General features: G+C 38.6%; 1 protein-coding gene across 1 annotated transcript in view; it reads right to left on the bottom strand.

Moving 5' to 3' along the window:
- Positions 1-16,465: 16,465 nt before the first annotated feature.
- Positions 16,466-22,049, bottom strand: part of LOC311171049 (cadherin-6) — a gene marked incomplete at its 3' end in the record, with an annotated part of 54,125 nt that continues 48,541 nt past the window's right edge. The window contains exons 9-11 of the mRNA XM_084233604.1: positions 21,930-22,047; positions 21,554-21,805; positions 16,466-16,956 (exon numbers count right to left, since the gene is read on the bottom strand). Coding sequence (XP_084089730.1) covers positions 16,466-16,956; positions 21,554-21,805; positions 21,930-22,047 — 861 coding nt within the window. The remainder of the gene's footprint in view (positions 16,957-21,553; positions 21,806-21,929; positions 22,048-22,049) is intronic.

The raw sequence follows: 22,049 nt of genomic DNA, 5'->3' as shown, positions 1-22,049 counted from the left end.
GCGCTCAACTGCTGCGCCACTGGGGAGGCCCATTTTTGAGAAGCAATTGAATAACTAGATAGAGAAGCAAAGAGAAGGAAGTACCAGTACTTGTGCTGAAAGCAAGGCCCATGTTAAATGTCTTGGATATTGGGGAGATGGAGAGTAAACTTAGAACAAAATCCTTTTTCCATGTAAAATGTAACATGTCATTAGACCTTATTTGAAAAGTCATTATTTTCATCTAAACCTGTGATTGAAACACTTTTTTTTCTTGGCTCGAACTTTCTTGTGCTTTACCTCAATGATCACTCCTCATCACATGCTCACTTCAACAATAAAGCAATGGCATAAGTTGCCAAATTCAGAAAACATTTTCTTTTTTATAAGGAGCCAAAAATTCAGAGAGTAGTCTTATTCAGAAATCTTTAAAAAATTACCCAACAATTGAAATTTAAAAACATTTCATAGATGCCGGTTGAGATTTTTTTCCAACCAGTTTTGATTGTGCAGTATTTTTTCCTGGCCCACACTAATATCCTGAACATTCTGCTTGCTCAGCACTGTTCTCTTCTCCATTATCATGTATTCAGAAGGCATGAGCATTGCCTTGCAATGTGTGTATAACACTTGTCCCCCGAGTAGTCAACCTCTTTTTTCCTGATTAAGAAGCCAACTGCAATATTCAATACTAAAAAAAAAAAAACAAAAAAAAAAAAAAACAAAACCCACCAAAAAACCCCCAAAAACCCTAATGTCTTTTTTTCAATTTCAATTTTATTTTTATATTCCCCATACAAAAAACCCTAATCTCTTTTCCTAAGTCACCATGCAATATTGTACCTGAACATTCCAAGGTCAATGTATGTGGCAGCTCAACACAGAGAATCTTGACTATGTGGGATCATTGCAAACATGAAAAATGAAAAAGATGCTTTATTCACTTGCTATTGAGAAATGAATATAAAGTATGTAAAGCTTAAGGTACATAGCTTAGGAAAATATTACAGTTGTCACACTTGATTACTTTTAGACACAACTTGACATTCCTGAAGAATAGTTATTAAAGAGTAACTTTCCTTCAAAGATAAAAAGCTCACTCATTTAGATATCAATAAATATTCATTGGGAAGCTACTGTGTACATAGAGCAGCAGGTACGTTGATGGATAACAAGGATGTATAACATATCCTATTGACTGTGTCTATCATTTCCTAGAGGGCTTTACCATCAAAGCAGAAATAAAGAGGACTGATTATTGTAAATGATGTTGAATGTTATTCTTTGTGTACAGTAGTAACACGATCAGGCATACCTTTCACAACCTCATTCTCTCAAAGATATACTATATATTACTCAACCAATAACCTACTTCTAGGGAGGAAATAGACCTAGACCAAATTTGATTGAGGGCAGATAATCTGAGCATAATACTTTCAAAGTCTTCCAGGTGAAATGACATAAACATAACCTGATTATGGAGGTCACCTGTGATTTTTTTTTGAGATATTCATACAGATTTAAATACAATTCAACATTGGGGGCCCATGATTAGAAGGGGGGGATTTTGCATGTATAAGAACTTGCTCATTCTTTAAGAATTTAATGAATGGACTTTGAAACTAAGAGAGCAAGAATAATCAAATAGGTTGTTTAAGAGAATCATTTAAAGCCTTTTTCTATAAAGGAACATGATCCTCCAAACTGAACTAGATTGTTGAGACTGAAATTTTAACACTGATAATATATCACTGAATTGTTCTATGAAGTACAGTCTTACTATATCCCTAAATGTTCTGCATAGCTTAGAAATTTGATGGAAAGTTGAATGGCTTTATGTCACATTACATCTTTTAGACTTTTGGAGAAAAGGAGATTATTCCAATTTTAATCACATCAAGCTAGAGATTGAAACTACCACAATTTCATGGTCTTGAACACTGAATTTGCAATACTTTTTGTAAACTGAAGCCTAATAGAAACATCAACTTGGTATTTAATGCTGCCTGGAAATTCTATTTTTTTCAGTCATCTTTTTCTGCTCTTCTCCACAGAGGTAACTATGCCTGTTTCTCCATGGGAATACCAGTACCTCCTGACTCAAAACCTGTCATCTTATCAGTACCACAGATCCTCTCCATCAGACTTTCACCACATGTTAACTTCTGGAGAGAGCTGGCAAAGTTCACTGACAACATCCTTCCTCTTTACATCGCTGCTAATGTCCCATCTTCCACTGAAATCGTTGTAGCCAAGTTCACCCACTACCTCATTCTCTCTCTGTGAGTGGAACACTTGTAAGTCCTTATTTGAGTTGTAGGTAACATTTGATGCTGTTGGCCTATCCTATCTCACTTCTGCTTTCTTCCTTGTTCTTGAGAAATCTTTCTTAGTCTACACATTAATTTTGTTTATTTCTGCAGGGGAGGAGGAGGGAGAGGGATCAGAGGGAGGGAGGGAGGAGCACAGGGGACTGAGGTGATGGTGCACAGGTGCATTGGGGGAGTAAACTCTATGGGGACTACATAGGGGGTGGGGGGAAGCAAATATTGTTTAAAAATGAACAATGATGTAAAAAATGAAAAAAATTAATAAAAAATATGAATATGGAAAGAATTTTTTGCCTACTCCTAAAATACCGGTGTTCAGACAGCTCATGTCTTGTTCCTCTTTCCTCACACTCTCATCAGTTCCTGTGCTTGAAGTTGCTACCTGTATATTGACTTTCAAAGCTACTTCTATGTTCTAAATGGCTTATCTTAAGCTTCAGATCCATATATTCAACTATGGCTTGACTTCTCTTGAATGTCACATGAATATTTCAAACCTAAGATCTCAGGTTGAACACATTTTCTTTTAAATCTTTTCCTTTTCCTGCACCTTCTCTGTGATAGTGCTATAAGCCGCCTGAGTGCTCAGTCCAGAAACACGTAGGTGTGGCCCACAATTTAGCCATCAACAACATCAATTTTTTCTTATGATGGGAAACGTAAGATTTACTCCCTTAGCAACTTTTAAATATGCAGTATAAATTGAGGCTACCGGAGGAGGTGGGGGAAGGAGTGGAGAGCAAAGTGTGGAGCGGGTTGGATGGACGATGGTAGAGGATCGTGGAGCCTTGGTGGTAGGTGTGGTGTGGTGACCTACATCTGAGAAAGTGTGATCTTATACCTGTGAATCATAAACAGTGTTTAAAACCAGTGTGCTCTCAAAAATTTTTATAAAAGATATAAAAACAGCAATTTCAGTATTATTACCTATAGTTGCCATGGTGTACATTACATCCCTCTCATTTATGCATTTCATAACTGGTATTTTCTACCTTTTTGATCCCCCTCACCCATTTCACCTACCTATGAAATGGCAATTTTTTTTTTTTTTTTGGCGGGACCCTCGCCGGTGGCTGGGGAATGAACCAGTGCTGCAGAGGCTGAGGGCAGCCTCGCAGCCCAGCGCTCAACCGCTGCACCACCAGGGGAGGCCCAAAATGGCAATTTTTTAATCACACTACCTAATATAAGCATTGTTTAGAATATGGAAGTAAACACTAAAAGTACTAGCTGGAACAGTTCCCCAGGGATTACCTCTGGGTGAGGGAATGGAGGTGGAGTAGAAAGTTTTTGCTATAAGCTTTAGATTTAGAGAACTGTTTGACATTTTAGACAATGTATATGTTAATTGAATTAATTTAGTGAAAATAAAAATTAATAAAAGGATGAATAAGTGACTTTCAAATTACTTACCTGAAAAGAACTGAGTTTACTATTGGAATGATTAACAGGGATAATTGATCTGATTGTGCTCACCTTTTCTCCTTTAAGGATTTTTTTACCTTAAAAAAAAATGACTATTAGGAGAGCTTTCTCTGAAAAGACAAAAATAGTCTATTCTAATAGCTCGTTTAGAACTTTAATTGGAAATTTGGTTGTGTCTTCTTCCAATTAAGCTAATTGAAGTGGAACTCTGATTGGGCCCTGGGAGAGGAGGCGCTCCCCAGATGAGCCGCATAGAATAACAGCTGACTTGAAAAAGAGAGAAAAGAAGCAAGTGCTTCGGAAGACTGGTGAATCAACTCTAAAGGGAGTTCAACGATTTACTTATTGACTGACACATGCAGGGAAAGTAGCCAGAAAAGTTCTGAAAAAAAGGTGGGAGAGTGGAGACTTTCACCTGAGGTTTTAAACAAATGTGTATGAACTATCCCTCGTATTTTAATTGGAAACTAAAAACTTTTCTAGGAAGGGCACCTGTTTTAATCCCCTTATCATTTGCTAGAAAAATACATGCTTTGCCTCCAGTAGATAAAACAAAGTTGGAAGGTGTGGGCAGAAATATTAGGACTTAACACTCTTCCTCATCCTTCCCAGACCTTTCTTTGCTGGTCAGACTAATTTACCTTGAGCAGCTCCTGAAGCCTTGTCTTTGCTACCTCAACAGCTTTGCTTCTATCTCAGACTCTGGTGTGGCTAAAAGTCACGGGGGAGCTTGCTCTAAAGTCAGATTTCTAAATCCCAGCCTCATGTTCTCCATAAGGCAACACACACACAGCACCTATTCACTCTCTGATGAGCTGCAGCCTGAAAAGGCTTAAATTTAAAAAAAAAAAAAAAAAAAAAAGGAGGGAGAGAGAGGCAGAGCTTCCATGTACAGAAGGAAAATTGCAAAAATAAAGTCAATAAAAGTCTAATGACGTGTATAACAATGTTACATAAACTCACCAACTGCAACTTGAGTCACATCTTTGACATGTGGGTACACTTTAATATGTACTTAAAATGTAAGTTTGGTCTCCAATCTTAGGGATGCCTAAGTCCTGTGGGGTATATAAAAATAGTCCTGATTATTTCCCAAGTGGAATTGGGCATTTATTTGCATTTCAGAAAAACATACCAGTGGCTTTCTAGGTTCTAGAGCTCCTGCAGAGGCTGTGCTCACATTTTAACACCACAATCAATTTGTCCCTCAACCTTTCCTCATTTGAGAGCTATTAGAATCTCAGTATCCATTTTGTCAAATTATTTTTAGATAGATATGTTTCTTTGGATTTAAAGGGAACCAAACAGTCTGGGTTTAACATGTTTAGTGTTCTAAATATCAATTATTTATTAAATATGCATTCAATTGTAATTTCATTTTTTAGCTTTGCTAGATTTTTATATAAATGTACTCATAAATCAGAAAACACTTTGTCATGGTCTCAGTTAATGATAAAGGAAAATGTAATTTATACATAAAGTAGGTAATAAAGTATTTACCCTGTAAGAGATGCTCAGAAATCCTCCAAGACTGGCTTGACCTTACTATATTATTTAATATACTTTAAAACTGTAAAGGAATAATTTTCTAATGCTTGAAATAGCAAAGCATAAGAAAACACTTATAAATTATCATTAAATTTGAAATAGTGACATTCTGAGGTAACTTTCAGCTCTTTCTGAATCTTCCGAAGCCATAAGTCAGGAAAGAATCAGGTGTCTGTCTTAAGCTTTTGATCCTGACCTTCTGAGAATGAGGAATAATGACAATAACATAAAAAAATTCTGATCAATAAACTTCAGCCTCTTCATTTTGTAATGGCTGGGAGCACAGACAGGGAGGGTTAAGAGAATTATCATATGTTTTCTGGAATCCCTGTACTTCTGCTAGTTCCCTTAGCAGGTTAACTTTAAGCTTTGATTATGCTTCATTCTTTTTTTAGCCCCTACACTTGACGTTACCTTAGTCCCTTAGGGCTTAGCTATGATATCAGTGAAAGGGTGTGGAAAGAAATCTTAAATGACTAAAGTTGCGTTTCTAATTCTCAGAGGACTCAGGATTCAAAACAGAAATTAAGTTCAGTTATAGAAAAATATGGAATATACATGACTTTTGGTTTATGAACAAAGATTTGTTGCTACTGCTTTGCCCCGCAGCTACCACATTCCTGCACAGTTGTGTTCCCAGGATAACACAGACATCACGTTGTTGAGTGGATACCTGGATTCAGTGGGTGCTGCTGGCCAGAGCACGTCTCTTTCTTCCTCCACAGCCCCTCCTTTGCTCATGGAATCTGAATTGCACCAGGATGTCCTGATCCCTTTCCTTCTCCTTCTTCTCTTATAAGCCATTGCTACTCTGCAGACCTGATCGGAGTTGGACATTTGAAATGAAGATATGGTCTATGCACTCTTGTGTTCTTGCAGCCCTATTTACATAGCCAAGTTATGCAAACAACTTAAGTAACCAAGGACAGAATAGATTTAAAAAATGTTTGTGTATGTACAATAGAATATCACTCAGCTATAAAATAAAAAAGATGAACTCTAGCCATTTGTGACAACATGGATGGAACTGGTGAGGATATACTAAGCAAAATAAGCCAAAGGGAGAAAGACCAGTATTGGATGGTTTCACTTATATGAGGCGTATAGAGAAATAAAACAAAGGGTCAGACAACACCAAAACAATAATAAGCCCTTGACATCTGACTGCAAAGCTGAGGCAACTAGAAATGGGGGCGGGGCAGGGTGGTGGTTTGGTGGGGTGGGGAGAATGAGGGAGCCCAATGGATCATGGTGGAGGATTAGTGGGGTTTTGTGGTAGGCAGGGTGTGAAAACATATACTTGTGGAGGTTTGAACTTATAACCCTTAAAACAAATATAGTGATGTAAACTATCTTAATAAACATAATTGGAAAAAACTAGCGATATGGTCAAGATTATTGTTACATAAAACAACTACTGCTTTTGCAATGTTGGTTGAAGCGTTGTTGCTTTTCCTTGGGAATACTGTTCCAATTTTGTAATAGGATTCAGTTAGACAGTGGGGCTAATAGGCAGAATTTTGCTTTCAGGCTTTTTTTCTCTCCACAGAGCATTTAGATTGATCTTATAGAGAGGGATATCTTTGAGGCTGAAGCCATTGGCAGAATCCAACTTCATCTGAATTTGTATAAAGGAAAAAAGAATCCTTTTTTCTCCCAATAAATATTTCTCTCAAGTGGATGGCATTGGACCCTGCATACAAAGGAGAAAATGTGGGATTCAGTGGCAGGGCTGCAGAGCCTGAATTAAAAGCAGTGAAATTTAATTCTAATTCCTGTGATAGAGCCCTGAGGACAAATGCCCTCACTTTGTTGTGAAATGGGAATGATACGTCCTATGCACAGGGCTTTTCTGAGAGTTGTATTAAGTCATATATATGCTAGTTATTTCTAAAGTGCTGTATAAAAGTAAGGCATTATTAGCAGGCAGCTAAGCAAAGTTAAAAGCTTTAATAAAACCTATCTTTACTATAAGGAGACATCTATAAGTATACATCTTAAGGAGACATCTTCTTACCAATGCACAGACAAGACATATTTTCTGCAAAAAATTAGGTTTTTGAGACTAAATGACTCAGGATGCAATAAAGATGATGTAATAGGTCAAGGGAGATATTTTTAAAAGGGATAAGTGTATTATAGTCAGAAGACAATTTGCTTCTTTTAAGGAGTCATATCTATGCAGATCGTATTTGGAAAACTATTGTATTCAGGAATATGAGATCTAGAAAAGCACTCTAAAGGATTCTGGATGTCATTCAGTACAAAGTGTTTAGTCAGGTGAACAGATTAATAGCGGGCATTACATCATGGCAGTCCTTGAGGGCAGGGTCTGTACAGAGCAAGGTGTGTGTCAGTCTTGTTTATCCTGGACCCCTATCACCTTGATATGTGCCTGGCCCACTGTAGCTTCTCCAATGAATTTTGTAGACTGAATGAAAGGTTTAGGAGTACCACTGAGGGGAGAGGTATCACTGAGCAGAACCCTATATCTGAATTGTTCCAACCAAGAAGTCCTTTCTTGTTGGGTCAGATTTATGAAATACAGATGAGAGCTAACTGTAACAGCAGCCTGGCTTTTTAGCTTCTTTAATCATTCCAAATTTTTGACAATTTCAAGACCAGAATGGTTTTCTCAAATGTCAGTGGTGAATTATCAACAACACCTAGAATGAAAGAAAATAAATCTTTCATGAGAGAACTTAATCTCCAAGGTTCAGGGCAGCAAATAGGTCAGTGTTATTCTTTTGTTGATCGCTATTGGGATACTCCTGTTGCAAATTCTACATTTAGGAGATCCATGAGTCAGTTGATTAGCAAACCTTATTGTGGACATTGGAGTCAGGAATGGTAGACAAGTACCACTTACAGAGTTTTCAACTTGAAGGTTGACTTTGTTTTTTTTAAAGATTTATTTATTTTTATATAAGAATTGGGGTATAGGCCAGAGATGCGGGGGGTGAGAGGATTCACCAGAGACAGAGCAGGGAACAGAACAGGCAGATGGACCGAAGTACACTGCTGAGGAGAGCAGCGGGTGAGACAGGAGAGGTCTGTCCCGCCATGTGCGTTTCTCCCTGGCTGGCCGGGAATCAAACTCGTGCTGCAGTGGCTGCGGATTGCTTCATAGGTTGCGTCTTAACCCCTTCGCCACCAGGGAGGCCTTGACTTTGTTATTTACTTTTTACCTGCTCTTCTGGTAACACCCTCAGTCATTATGAGATATGACTGATTATGGTGCCCTAAGTTGGAAAATTGGAGAAGATATTGAGTGAACCTAAATGTAGCAGATATATGAGTGCACTCACCAGATACACAGGTTATTGTCTACTTCTTCCAGCCTCTGTCTAGTTTGTAGTAATGTGACTGAGTTCTGACCAATGAGACATGAACCAAAGTGGTATCAGCTCCTTCTGTGCTCTGCCCTTAGAAACATCTCAGAGGATCGTCCAGCCTGCTCTCCTCTGCTGTGTTAAAGACTCCAGATGGCACAGCTACAAGAGAGACAAAGACCCACAACCACCTTAAACTTGATAAGAAGTGAGACATAAACCTTATGGAGATTTTTGATTTTGTGTGTTGTAGCAGCTAGAATTATAGACTCCAACACATACTAACAAAGATAAGGGGAGGTAGTTTGTTATGGTGAAGGCAAAGGCCTTATTTCATCTAATGTTTGCAGATCAGCTTCCTGAATGGGGTGACACGGCACCCTGAGCTTCCTGCCTGTGTTACTGTTAGGCCAGGGAATTTTCCTAGATCCTACATACTCTACTTGCCAGAGCTAGGTGTGTGGTGGGTAGGGACTTGCTCTAGTACACCTTGCATAATACTGTACAATGTACATATCTCTCAAAAGTGTATTTCATACATATCAAAACCACAATGAGATACTACCTCACACCAGTGAGAATGACCCATACTAAAAAAAAAAGAAAACAAAAAAAAAAAAACTGGCAACAACAAATGCTGGCAAGGATGTAGAGAAAAAGGAACCTCCTATACTGCTGGTGGGGATGCAGACTGGTCCAAATACAATGGAAAGCTGAGTGGAGGGCCCTCTGACTACTAAAAAATGGGGCTGCTGTATGACCCAGCAATTCTACTACTAGGAATCTACCCAAAAGCTACAAAAACATTAATTCAAAAGGAAACCTGCACTCCTGTGTTTATTGCAGCACTATTTACAACAGCTAAGATAAAAACAACCTAAATGCCCAAAAGAGATGACTGGGTCAAGAAGATGTGGTACATATACACAATGGAATACTATTTAGCAATTAAAAATGATAAAGTCATACCATTTGCAGCAACATGGATGGAGTTGGAAGGGATTATGCTCCATGAAATAAATCAGAAGGAAAAAGAAAAATATTGGATGGTTTCATTTATAGGAGGAATGTAGGGGAATTAAACAAGAGATCAGAAAAAAAAGACAAAACTAGAAGACAAACTATAAATCTGAGACGTAAAGCGGGGGAAAGGGAGGGATCAAAACGGGGGAAGGAAGAGCGCAAGAGACGATGATGATGGTTCACAGGTGACTTGGTGGTGGATATTTTATGGGAATTACACCTGAGAGGAGAAATCAAACACCGTACAAAAATGAACAATGTAGAAGCTATATATATGTATATATATATTTTTTTTTTTTAAGTGTATTTCATCACTCCTCTTAGTGAGTTTCTAAGTTAACTTTAAATGACAAAAATACAAGTAAAAACAAAGCAACAATACAAATAAGCTGCTGTATTGTTGGTGATCCCTTGCTCTGGGGCCCTGTGATTTTTCCAAATCTAGCCCCCTTCAGGGAGTCCTCGACTGGTCAGATGCATTGCTTCACATCCTTTCTTTTTTTTCTTCCCCCTGCTGTTCTTTTTCATTTCTAATCTCTAATCTCTTTATCTTAGTCCTACTCATTCCTTAACCTCCTTTAGGTACGTTTTTCCGTACCTAAAGGAAGCATTTCCCTGCCCCTTCTGGTGAGCTCTATAGTTGAGCTTATGGCAGTGCTTCCAGGACCATGAGCCTCTGGAGAGAGGAGGGAATATATCAACCTGGCTTACTGTCAGGTATTTCACAGCACACGGTGGAGTGCCTAGTACATAGCGAACAAATGAAATCTCCTTTGCGGTGCTGTGAATTCTCCTGGTTAAAAAATTGTGAAATGGCCTCTGTAGAAATAAGAGGCAGCTTAAACAAAAAGCAGCTTGCAAAATCTTGTACCTATGAATATGCTAAAAACATTTTATTTATTCAGAGAGTATCATATTGTCAGGTGGATTTTGTTCTTTGTTCTCTCTGGTCTGACTTGTTTTTCCTTTTTCTTTTTAAAATTGAGATCCATAGATAGTGTTTTATGGTAGTGAAATAAAGGATGGAGACTTGGTGTGGGCAAAAATATAGAACTGTCGTTTCTTATCCGAAGCAATTACCATGAGGATGAACAGCTTTCTTCTTAACCACAGCAATTCCATAAATAACAGTAGCATTCTGGATGTCCCAGCAGTAAGGAGTCTGTGGGGCAGTTGCCAATGATATGTATTTCTGGCTGGAAGAAACTATTGTTTATAAGCTAATTATCATATAACAAGTCGGTTTTAGTTAGCTATCTGAGAGGTTAAAACAGCAGATTCAGAAAGAGAAAGTGTTTATCAGTATGTATATATTTTTTACATCTCTGATGACAAACAATAGTTTAAGAGAATTGAAAAAAAAAACAAGTTAGAAAAAAACCAGTTTATTAAGTAATATCATATAAATAACTTGTTACAAAAATTGATTTGCAAAAGGCATATTTACTCTTTGTGAGAAATCACTTTTTAAATTGCATTCTTTTTCAAATTTATATGTCTAAGAAAACAAAGGAAAATAAAAGAAGCCATTTCAAGGAGTGTGTATTTGCCATTTAACTACAACAAAAGGCCCGGCCACTCTGAGCTAAAAGGTAATCTTCTCAACATCATTCTTCTAGTACAGAAAACTTTTCGCATGTAAACTGTGAAGTTATGAAAAGCTCCCTAACTTGAAATGTTGAGGAGAGGTGAGCAGTGATTTTTTCCATCAGGGGTTCTCGTTGCCAAAGATACAGGAAAAAGACACTGAGAAAAACTGGCACTGAGCACGCCAGCCAGTAAATCTTCAAGGGTTGCATCAATTTATACTGGGGCATATTTTTAATTAAAAACAATCAATACCAAAAAGCTTTTATTTTCTAGGCTTAAAATCACGCATCACAGTGGGAGAATGCCAAATTGCCTTAGCCTGATATTACTGGAGACACATGTAGCATTTATTAAAAGTCTATTCTTATGCAGTTTACTTTCAAAGCCATGAAAATGATCACAACCAAAACAGTGCAGTGGTTTTGAAGTGTTCCTATGTTTCTTTCAAGCACTTTTACTTTTGCTACGCAGCATCCCCTCGATTGCCTACTAATTCTGTATATTGGAGTCCTTAATGAACACTAAACTAATAGATCAGAGAAAACTAAAAGCTTACCAAAGGTGCCTCTAGATTTATTTACATAAATAGCGTAGTCTTATATGAAAGACCCAGATCTCATTCTAGTGGAATGCTTTCAGCACAATGCTGGGTCCATGCCTCATTTGTGAAAATAACCCATTTGAGAAGAAATTTGAGTTTGTGATCCATGGTTTTTTTTTTTAAAAAGGAATTAAGCAACTTGTAAAAGCTCTTTAGAAATTAATCTAATAACCCACTGGCTCTCCAGCTAAGTGCCTTGGTCTTGTCTGAAATACAGCGGGTAATAGTCTTTGTTTCCATTTGACCTCCTTTCTGCACTTTCATCGGCTGGCTCTGTTGGGCTTACGTTCCCCCAAAATTAAAAAATGAAAATGCATCATAAATAAGTATTACAAAATGGGGAGTAGATTAAAGATTGTCTCAGCAATGCTTAAATTAAATTGACGATGCAGAGACCATAAACTTCTGGCTTTAAAAATGAACTATTTCTTCATTAACTTTTAACAAGTGTGAGCCAGTGTATTTCCTTTCTAAGAGGGTTTCGCTCTGCACTATGGCTGGGGCCTGATATTTTTTTGTAGAGAGTTATCCCTTTAGAAAGTTATTCCATAAAGATGTCAAGTGGAGATTAAAAAGCTGCGACTGTAATAGTCACTGAACTTTTAAGGGGGCCATACTGTAGTGCTGTATTCTCTAGGAGAAAGCTGCTTGTGAGACCTTAGGAAACAGTTCATCTTCCAGAAGATCCATATGTTGATCTTAATCTTTCCACTCTTATAATCTGATAAAGAAACCTGGGCTTTGGTGTTCATGTAAACACAGTGGTCTGGTTGGATTTTCAACCCCCTATCACAGTTTTAAAAAAAAAAGATTTCATCTAGATAAAAACAAAAAATGAAATGACTCTAAAATGCTCTTTTTCAGAGGACACCTTTCAAAATAATGTTTGAGAGTGTGCTTTCAGTGTAATTACGCCACTTTAGAACTAGTGACTAGAATAAAGTAACTGATTTGGTGGTTTGGTTCTCAGGGAGAATTTATATAGCAGTACTTGATTTAATTATTGAGTTTTTGCCCCAGAATCAACTCTGTTTTTCTTTTATGGGTATATATTTTATGGTCCTCAAGTATATAGAATCAAGGAACTTACAATCATAGTTTCTATATCATCTCCAGTGAAATACCCATTTCAAGGGAAAGCATTAGATGCGAGGTATTGCTTAGCAAATAGGACATCTAAAATGTATGCTCCTAAGAATGAAAGGAATGGGAACATCCTGAAGTTAATTTGGATCTGTAAAATTGGGGTACTTCTAAGTAATTCAACTCAGGAAATTTTTGTACAACTTTTTGGGAGCTAAAGATGAACACCAAGCCACAAATTTTGGTACTGAATTAGCGTTGAATCAGCAGGTTTTGTTCCATCTGAAAATGGAGTCAGTTTATATCTAAACCTCCCTTCATGCACCTAAACCATAAAGTTAAGAAAGCTCTGTAAAAATATATATTTCCTGTGCCCAGCTCCCCTCTCTTCTAGTTCTATGAACCCATCTTAGCATCTTCCCCATTAGATTCAGTTTTTCTATTTGGCAACATGTTTTTCCAGGCCTTTCTGCAGAAAGTGGCCATGAAGAGAAGAAGGGGTTTTAAACTTAGGCATAATAGCTTAATGTTTTTAAAATTTCAGCTTATTCTAGGGAACAACTTAGTAGTTTAGAGAAATTCTCCCCTTTAAATAAAGGGTTAAAATGTCAGAAAGGCCTCAAAGTCCTTGAAGCAACCCACAAAGGCAATCTGCTTGTATTTAATGAATTTCTATTTCTTTGACTGATGCAAATACCAAAATTTACCTCTTCCCAACTTCCGTCCACCTTTCTCGCCACTAATACTAATATCAGGACAGAGACAATGTGAAAATTGAGATGAAAACTCTTTTTTTTTTTTTGCCAGTAATAATTTATGTTCTTGACCTGAGAGCTTGTGGGGAAGATGTGATATCTGGGCAGAATGGTGGAGCTGTAGTTTTTACTGTTTCCACCATGTTAAGGAGTCTTAATTATAGAAAAATATTACTTCAACATGATATAGGACCTATTATGAATATTTAGCTCCAGTATCAAAGGATCCAATTTCTTAGAGATTCACTTCATTATCAGGTTTTGTGGCAAGAGATTAAACAGTTATTTCAATATTTAGTTACAATAACCTGTTATTAGTATGCTGTATCTATATCATCTTCAGGTGGGGAAAAAAACCCTGCCAATTACATCTCAAATATTCCACTACAGAATATTTCACTCAAATATTCACTTTTACAAGGAGGCAAGAGTAAACCTTCCTCTTAAACTTTGGAAGTTGTTAGTGTCAACCCTCAGACATGGCAATTAATACCCGAAGTTCAAAAGGAAGACTTCTGATGATACCTTTCTTTTTACAGAACTATCTTCCTTGATTTAATTTGTTATATTATATGAAACCTAAGGAGAGAGCTTTTAAATTTTACAGTAAATCTTGGTTAAGGTGTTGTTCTATTGCTATAAAGAACTAGTTCTTATTCACTAAGCTATCTTTTCTCAATACTTACTCGTGACTATGATACCTATCTAGTTCATTACAGTGAAACCCTCTCCTGCTGTTGTGTTTGCATTCCTCTGTGTGTGCACATGTATGTGTGTCAAAAACTAGCAAAACAAAACCCTAAAAGCAGGAAATAGTCCAAGCATGAAATACTTGTTAGTATACAGGGAAGTTCATTACAAAATAGAAAACCATTCAGGAAACACATGGAATAATATGATTGCAAAAATTTTTCACTCTAATTGGGTAACCAAAAGATCATCCTCTTATTTTAAAGGTACTGTCTTTACTTCTTGGGTAATACACCTACCTAATACTTAAATAAACAACAATATGTTTCCAAATAGAAAAATATGTGCCGATAGGACAGTATCTCCAAATGGATATGATGCTAAGATTATCTGTAGAAAATGAACAGTAATTGAAAATAAATCCCTAAGACTAATCACTGAAGTCAGCATATTCTTAAGTACATATTATATATATATACACAGAGCCTGCTTTTTTAAAGTTTTCAAAACAAGGATCTTTTTTACAGTACTTTGGAAATTTCTGATGACTGCACAATATAAGAGTCTAATGATAAAAATCATTAGAATAGCCATAGGAAATAAATGATTTGAACCTGCCAAAAGGATTAGTTCAGTTCAGTTGGGTCCTCTGGATAATAACTATGATACTAATTATATAATTAGAGAAATAATAAATTGGATGGATCGTACATTACTTTTCTGTCGTCTTTTGAGACCATTACTTTATCATTAGTTCAAAGATAAGGATGGCAGGGTTGCCATGGAAACAAACTTAAAAACAGTGAAAAATGTTAATGCCTTTGAAAGTCAACTATCATTTTAATTACAATCTTACACACTCTGATTGAAGAGAATCCAAGTTTTTCCATGTAAGCATCTTCCAAACGTAATATATAGGTTTTCACCGTGATCTCAGTGGTCATCCATGTCGACCACATTATATAAATAGGTAGATGTTTTTGGATGTGAAGGACAGGGTATCAGATTCAAGTGGCTGACTCTCAACCTCCCTATTAAGTTTTGAGAACAGGATTTGAGTTTTATTTAATCTACTTTTACTAGCAACTTAATTGTGTAGGAAGTATCTGAAGAATATGAATTGTTGTACTTTATATTGCTACTTTCAAGTATATTAGAATAATACTGACAACAACCACAGACGAGGAGTTAAAATTTGTCTCAGAAAAGTTGCTTCAAGAACTTTTAAGCAGTTAGACTTATTTGTAATTAGTCTACAGATGGTTGAAATTTCAAGTGATCCACATTTACATTGGTGGCCCAACCTTTAACATATGCTAAATATATCCTTTGTCAATATTATTAACTATTTTCTCTTCCCCTTTATATGGTACAAGCCTTCACATGTCTATTATATAACAAACTATGAATTAGTGGCAAGGAATGAGGTCTTAGTAAGCTTTTTGTTTTGGTTGTTGTTTTTGAATGTTTCCATTTAATTTACTTCTGTTCCTAAAAAGGACCATTGGTTGATTTGATGTTCTGAGGAGTTGGTGCAAGAAAAAGTTCTTGAAGAACAAACAGGATGGGCAAATGTCATTTTAAATTCTTCCAGGCAGAAATACACACCCATATATAGTTCATTATCTCCTTGTGAGCGGATATGGCAGGAGCAGCTTCACAGTTGCTCCTCCCTCATCTCTTTTACTAAAATGCTATTTTTATCATTAGCCACAGCCCCTCCTGCCATTGGCATGTGAAATGGACAGACAGGGCAGTAGTTGACCTGCATCAATGGGGTGTAGTAAAAAGACAAGGCTGGGGCAACTGAGCTGTTTCCAAACTTGTCCTAAGACAACCAGAGGAAGTGTGACTCCCGGCCCTCCTCAGCACAGGTGGCTGTTAGACTGACATCATTACCTGGATGCACTAAAAAATAAACATTTGCCTCTTGGGAGCTCATAAAAGTGTACTAGAAAAAAGGTCTCTAACATTGGATCCACAAGGGCTGCAGCCATTGACTTTTGGAACGGGCAGAACAGAGAACCCTTCACGGAGGTGTGATAAATAGAAGGAAATAGCCACTTCACATATTTCAGTGCCATACTGGAAAATGAAAAAGGCAACCTATTAGGAGTCCTTGTCACTGTCCACCCCTCCGTACATATCTGCCAGCTTTTTGAAGCGAGGGCCCCAGTCACTAAGGTAATCATAGTCTTGGTCTCCATCCGTGGTCACCGACTCCAGCGAGCTCAGGGAATCGGCCACCGAGCCGGCGCCCTCATAGGCGTAGGTGGCCAAGGAGTCGTAGGGCGGAGCGGTGGGGTCCGTGTCATTTTCCTTCAACCTTTGGGTGATGAAATCTCGGACATCGGTGTTATCTCGAGCTGCAGGAGTCCGTCGGGGTAGAAAAAGGGCTTCGGGCACAATGTCCCTGCGTAATTTGTTGTCCTCTATGGCTTCGGGGTTCCGCAGGGTGCCGATGTCAAAGGCCTGCGTGTCTTCCTCTCCGCCCCCCTCGTCGTTGTAACTGACAATGTTGTCTCTAATATCCTCTTTGGAAATGATCAAAGGTTCTTTTTTTCGCTGCCTCCTCAGAGCTGCAAACAGCACCACTGTCACTGGAAGCAGAAACAAAACAGAAAAGGGAAGGGAAAGTTAATTTGCCGCCCAATTAACGTCAGGAAGAAACACTAACGCTCCAAGGTGAAGTTTTTAAAAGTTCTCCGGGAAGAAAAAGGAACTCTCCTGCACTGCTGGTGGGAGTGCAAACTGTCCAACCACTATGGAGAGCTGTGTGGAGATTTCTGGACCTACTAAACATAGAGCTTCCATATGATCCAGCAATTCCACTCCTAGGTATTTACCCAAATGACACAGAAACAGCAATTCCAAAGGGCATCTGCACCCCAAGGTTTATAGCAGCACTATTTACAATAGCTAAGCTTTGGAAACAGCCCAAACACCCAAAAATAGATGACTGGATCCAGAAGATGTGGTACATATATACCATGGAATATTACTCAGCATTCAAAAAAGATAAACACATGCAATTTGCAGCAACATGGATGGCGCTGGAAGGGATCATGCTCAGCGAAATAAGCCAGAAAGAAAAAGAAAAATACCAGATGGTCTCACTCATAGCAGGAATCTAGAAAACCTAAATAAGGGACCAGGAAAAAGAATAACTATAAGAAAGAAAATATCAAAATCAACAAATAACTATGAACAAGAGACACTCTATGGGGATTGGGGGGCAGGGAAAGGAGGGCTTGGGGTCAAAATAAAGGGGTTGTAATTGTATGGGGAATATAAAAATAAAATTTAAATTAAAAAAAAAAAAGTTCTCCAGGAAACTGCAGACTCAACTTTTCTTTCCCTTGGAATCCGCTTGCCTATATGCAGGAGCAATTGAAGGACTCCCCCACCCCACCCCAATGAATGAACATTTGAAAGAAGGTGACAATTTCAGTGGAGGATAAAACACTGTCTTATCTTGTCAGTAGTGACTTTTTGCTTTGAAATGGCAAACTAGTTTCAAGGTAAGGAAAAAATAAAACGATAATAAAAAAAAGTTGAACCATGGTGAGATACTGCCATAAGAGTGCAAATTATGCTGAACACCTAAAATGCTCGGAAACTACTTATAAGCACAAGGCTGGCACCTCTGGGGACGTGGTGAAGGGTTTGCATAACTCCACATTTAAAATAACTTTTGCACTATGCCTTCTTTTTTCCTCTGAGAAAAGTGTAAAATTAGTTTGAAACCCAAAGTAGAGATGTGAATGTTCCCATACCTTGGCTACCTATAAGGGAATAGTATTGGAGGTAAGATCTAGAGAGACCCAGATACCATTTAGAGAGCAGTTCTGAACTTCCAACATCAGCCAGTTTGAAGGGACATGTATTAATATATAGCTATATATTAAAATTTCAGATGCCAATAGCATAATAATAATTGGTTATCTATTGAGAGAGTATTATTACTGCAGTAAATGCTTTACATACTGCTGCTCATTTAATTATCATAATAGTCCTACAGCGCAAGTATAATCATTATAACCCCATTTTACAGGACAGAAAATGAAGATTTAGAGATGTCACATAAACAAGGGACTGAAATCCAACTCAGTCAGACTAGAAAGCCCTCATTACCATGCTTTGAAGCATGTTTGGTTTATAGACTATTTTTAAAGGAAATGCAATTCTACCATTTTCAAGTCTGTGATTGTGGAATTATACATGTTCCCTTGCCTCGTAATAATAAATTGTTGCTTCTTTTGTTTATTCGGGGATTTATTTATTTATTCATTCATTCAGTAATTATGTATGTGGTGTCTACTCTGTGGAAGTACGATCTAAGTGCTATTGATAAAAAACAATCTGGCCCAGAGCCTTGTTCTAATAAGGTGGACATAGTTGGTGGCCGAGGTGGTGGATGGTGGATGGAGACAGAGAAGAAACAATGTGTATAATAAATAAGGAAATTATTAGAAGGTGGCAGATGTGATGTGAACAGGAAAGAGTAGAGTAAGGAGGATGGAGAGAACTTCTGTGTATGTTCGAGGGTCAAGCCATTATGGTCACAGATGCCTTTGTACATCTTTACCTTACCTGGGATGCGGGTGGGTGGAAAATTGCAGGACTCTGGGGAGAGACCAGTCATAATCTACCTTTTGCGCTGGTTGCAGTGTGACTCATAACATGTATTTGCATAACAGAGGGTGGAAAGTAGGGACCACCTTTGGGAACTAGAAATAGATTTAAGCCACTGTCTGTAAAAGAATTGAAATCTGAAGTACAGGGGTTTATTCCATCATTTAAGGCAAGCCAGCAGGCATTTATCGCTTGCTAATTCCTCCCCAGTTTAAGTTACCTATATCTTTTATTTCAGTCCTGTGTAGTCTTGAAAGTGCAATTGTGTAGAAGAGAGAGGGCACATTCAGTGATTAGAAGGCATTCATTCACTGTCTGATTCTCCTACAGCTGCAACTGCCTGTCTTTTTTTATTAGCCCATGCACATCTGAATAGAATTTCTTAAGCGTATAGAAGGGCAAGTGTATAGAGTTTTGCAAACTCTAGGGCACCATAGAGACATGAAATGATGTTCTTTTTGGGTTTTTTTGTAAATAAAATTAACATGCTACAAAGCTCATTTTTTTAAAGGTCACTAGTTCCTTTGTATTAATTGATTTTTTAAAATTTGAAGCAACAATGGTTTGTTTCCAACACTGTGTAGGACCTAGGGGAATGAGCTCATCTCCTGAGTTGTGCATCACCCTGCCCACCCACCACCAGAGCCCCCATATCCCTGTATTTCTTCTGTGTGGTGTGACTTCCTTTCTCTTCTAAGCATTCAGATTTGCTTCCACTGTCTTCAGTTGTCTCATTTCCAGGACAGGCTCTTTCAGTCTGTTCACAGAAGAAGCAGAGTGCCGTGTAGAAGCACCAAGGCAGGGTGGGGTGGGGCGCATGGAAGGGGGAGGACAAGACCTGGGTTTGGAACTTAATTCTGTCCCCTGTCAGCAATGTGACTCGGCTCCACGACTTCACATCTTGGAGTCCCAGTTTTCATATTTAAGATGCAGTAAAGACATAGCAGGTGGTTCTGAGGATTATGTGAGCAAGACATTTGCAAAGCATCTTGCCCTGAGGGTAGCCCATGACATGAGCCGGGTGAAGATTAAGCCCCACCCTCCCACCCTGCTTTTTTTTTTTTAACTAGGTATAGAATTCTGAAGAGACTAGACAAGATGTGGGAGGCACTGAGACAAACGAGGAGTGATGTCCAGACAGTGAACCCTGGGAGGGAGGACATGGCAAGGGAAAATAAAGGGAGCTGGTCAGAAGGAACAAAAGCAGGAGGAGAACACGGGCAGCTGCTGAGGGAAGGAAGAGTCACCTCTGCGGGATGAAGGGCGTCGGCCATCCCTCCACGGACCACAGAGGGGTTCATGGAATCCTACCAGGCTGTGCCCTGCCGAGCTGGCCCTTCTAAAAATAATCTTTTTGATTAAAAAGAATATTCATAGCCTTCTCTTCCAAAACAATTTTTACAGACTCACACTGTTAGAAACCCTGATTTGTCTTTGCACACTGTCAGTTTTTATTTATCCTCAAATCTTAAAATACTTTCTCCAAATCTTAGTTGACAAAGAGAATCACAGTTCTATAGTTGAGCTTCAAGGTTTCTGTTATAATTAGCAGAGTTGATCTGGAAGGTGCAGCCCTTGGGCAGGGATCCCTAGACATTCTCTTCTTGGAGAAATGTAGGTCTTTACTCTTCTCAAAGTCACTATATTGTTATTATTGTCAAATAACAACCCTCTTCCCCCAGAAATCCGGGTTAACTCTTTCTCTCCCCCATCCCCTCTATTTTATAGGAAATCTTTGTAACTTTCATTTTTGGAGGAGCTGCATTAGCTAACATTTGATGCCTTAGTTTGTTGTAGTCGAGGGCTTATTGAGCATCTGAGCTCAACTCATGCGCCTAATTGGTTGGAGATAAACATCTTCGTTTGAATTATTGTTACACCTCGATTTCTACTTTTACTGCATTCATTTCTTTTAGATCCCAGATTGATTTCCTAGTCACGGAAGTTATTTATTATTGAGAGTCTGAGAAATAATAGACCGTGTGTCCATGGCAAACAGAGAGTAATGCTAAGCAGGGGGTAATTTAAATGGGTAGACCATAATAAGTGTTCTGTATTAAAGAAAATTTCATAGCTTTTTCATTTTGCTGTGTGAGAGAAAAAAAATCAATTCCTCTTTCTATTTTCCCACGATCTTTAAGGCTTTGCCTTCGTAGAAAGGGCCTTCATCACGTGCTCATTGCTGGACAACTTCCACTCTTTAAAATGTAACAGAGTTTGCCAGGTTAACTATTAAACAACAAATGAAATGAAAAGGGCTTATTTATATTACTCTCGCATGTCCCCGAGTTTCATTCTCAGTCTAACAGACAAGAGATTCTTCGGGTGGAATAAATCCCCAAGCAGGTAAAGACATGGGGCAAGTTTCACATCCATTCATTTTCCAAAGTCATTTTCAAGCAAAAACTAGTTCATGGCCAACAACAGAGTCTCGACATATAACTCTACTCACCTAGATCAGGCTGTCTGCCTTAATGGGGGAGGCGGATAAACCTAGGGTGTCACAGTGACAGTGTGTGCCCCTCGTCATGGGGAGATAGGATGCAGGGAGAAGCAGTTTACCTAGGAGGGTCACGATGCACAGGAGGATGGCGACCAGGGCCCCTGTGCTCAGTCCGGTGGGGTGGACCAGGGCCTCCGCGTGGCAGGACTGCATGTTCCCGTGGTGGTCACACGCACATACCCGGACGGTCACCGTCCCGGTGCTGCTTTGGACTGGGTAGTCGTTGTCTGAAATGACCACCGGCAGGAGGTAGGTGCTCATCTCGTGTCTGTTATAGCCATTTTTCCGAGTTAAGATTCCCGCTGTATTGTCTGGAACCGGAAAGCAGAGTGAATGTGCATGAGTGCCGTATCACGCGTTGGATCCACTGTGAAGGGGATGATATAGACACAGATGTTAGGGTCGAGACAGAGAAGAGAACTTGGGCTCACTTACCTTTGTTGTCTTGAATGGTAAAGTTTGAACCACTAGCTGCTTCAGGGGCCAGAGAGAATGAGAATTGGTGGCCGCTATAGGGGTCGTCCTTGTCAACGGCTCGTAGGGTCTGAATCAGCT

The sequence above is a fragment of the Talpa europaea genome (assembly GCF_964194135.1).
Source record: "Talpa europaea genome assembly, chromosome: 5".
Classification (NCBI taxonomy): Eukaryota; Metazoa; Chordata; class Mammalia; order Eulipotyphla; family Talpidae; genus Talpa; species Talpa europaea.
Note: the sequence above shows the minus strand (reverse complement) of the source record. Positions and strands in the feature narration are given on the sequence as shown.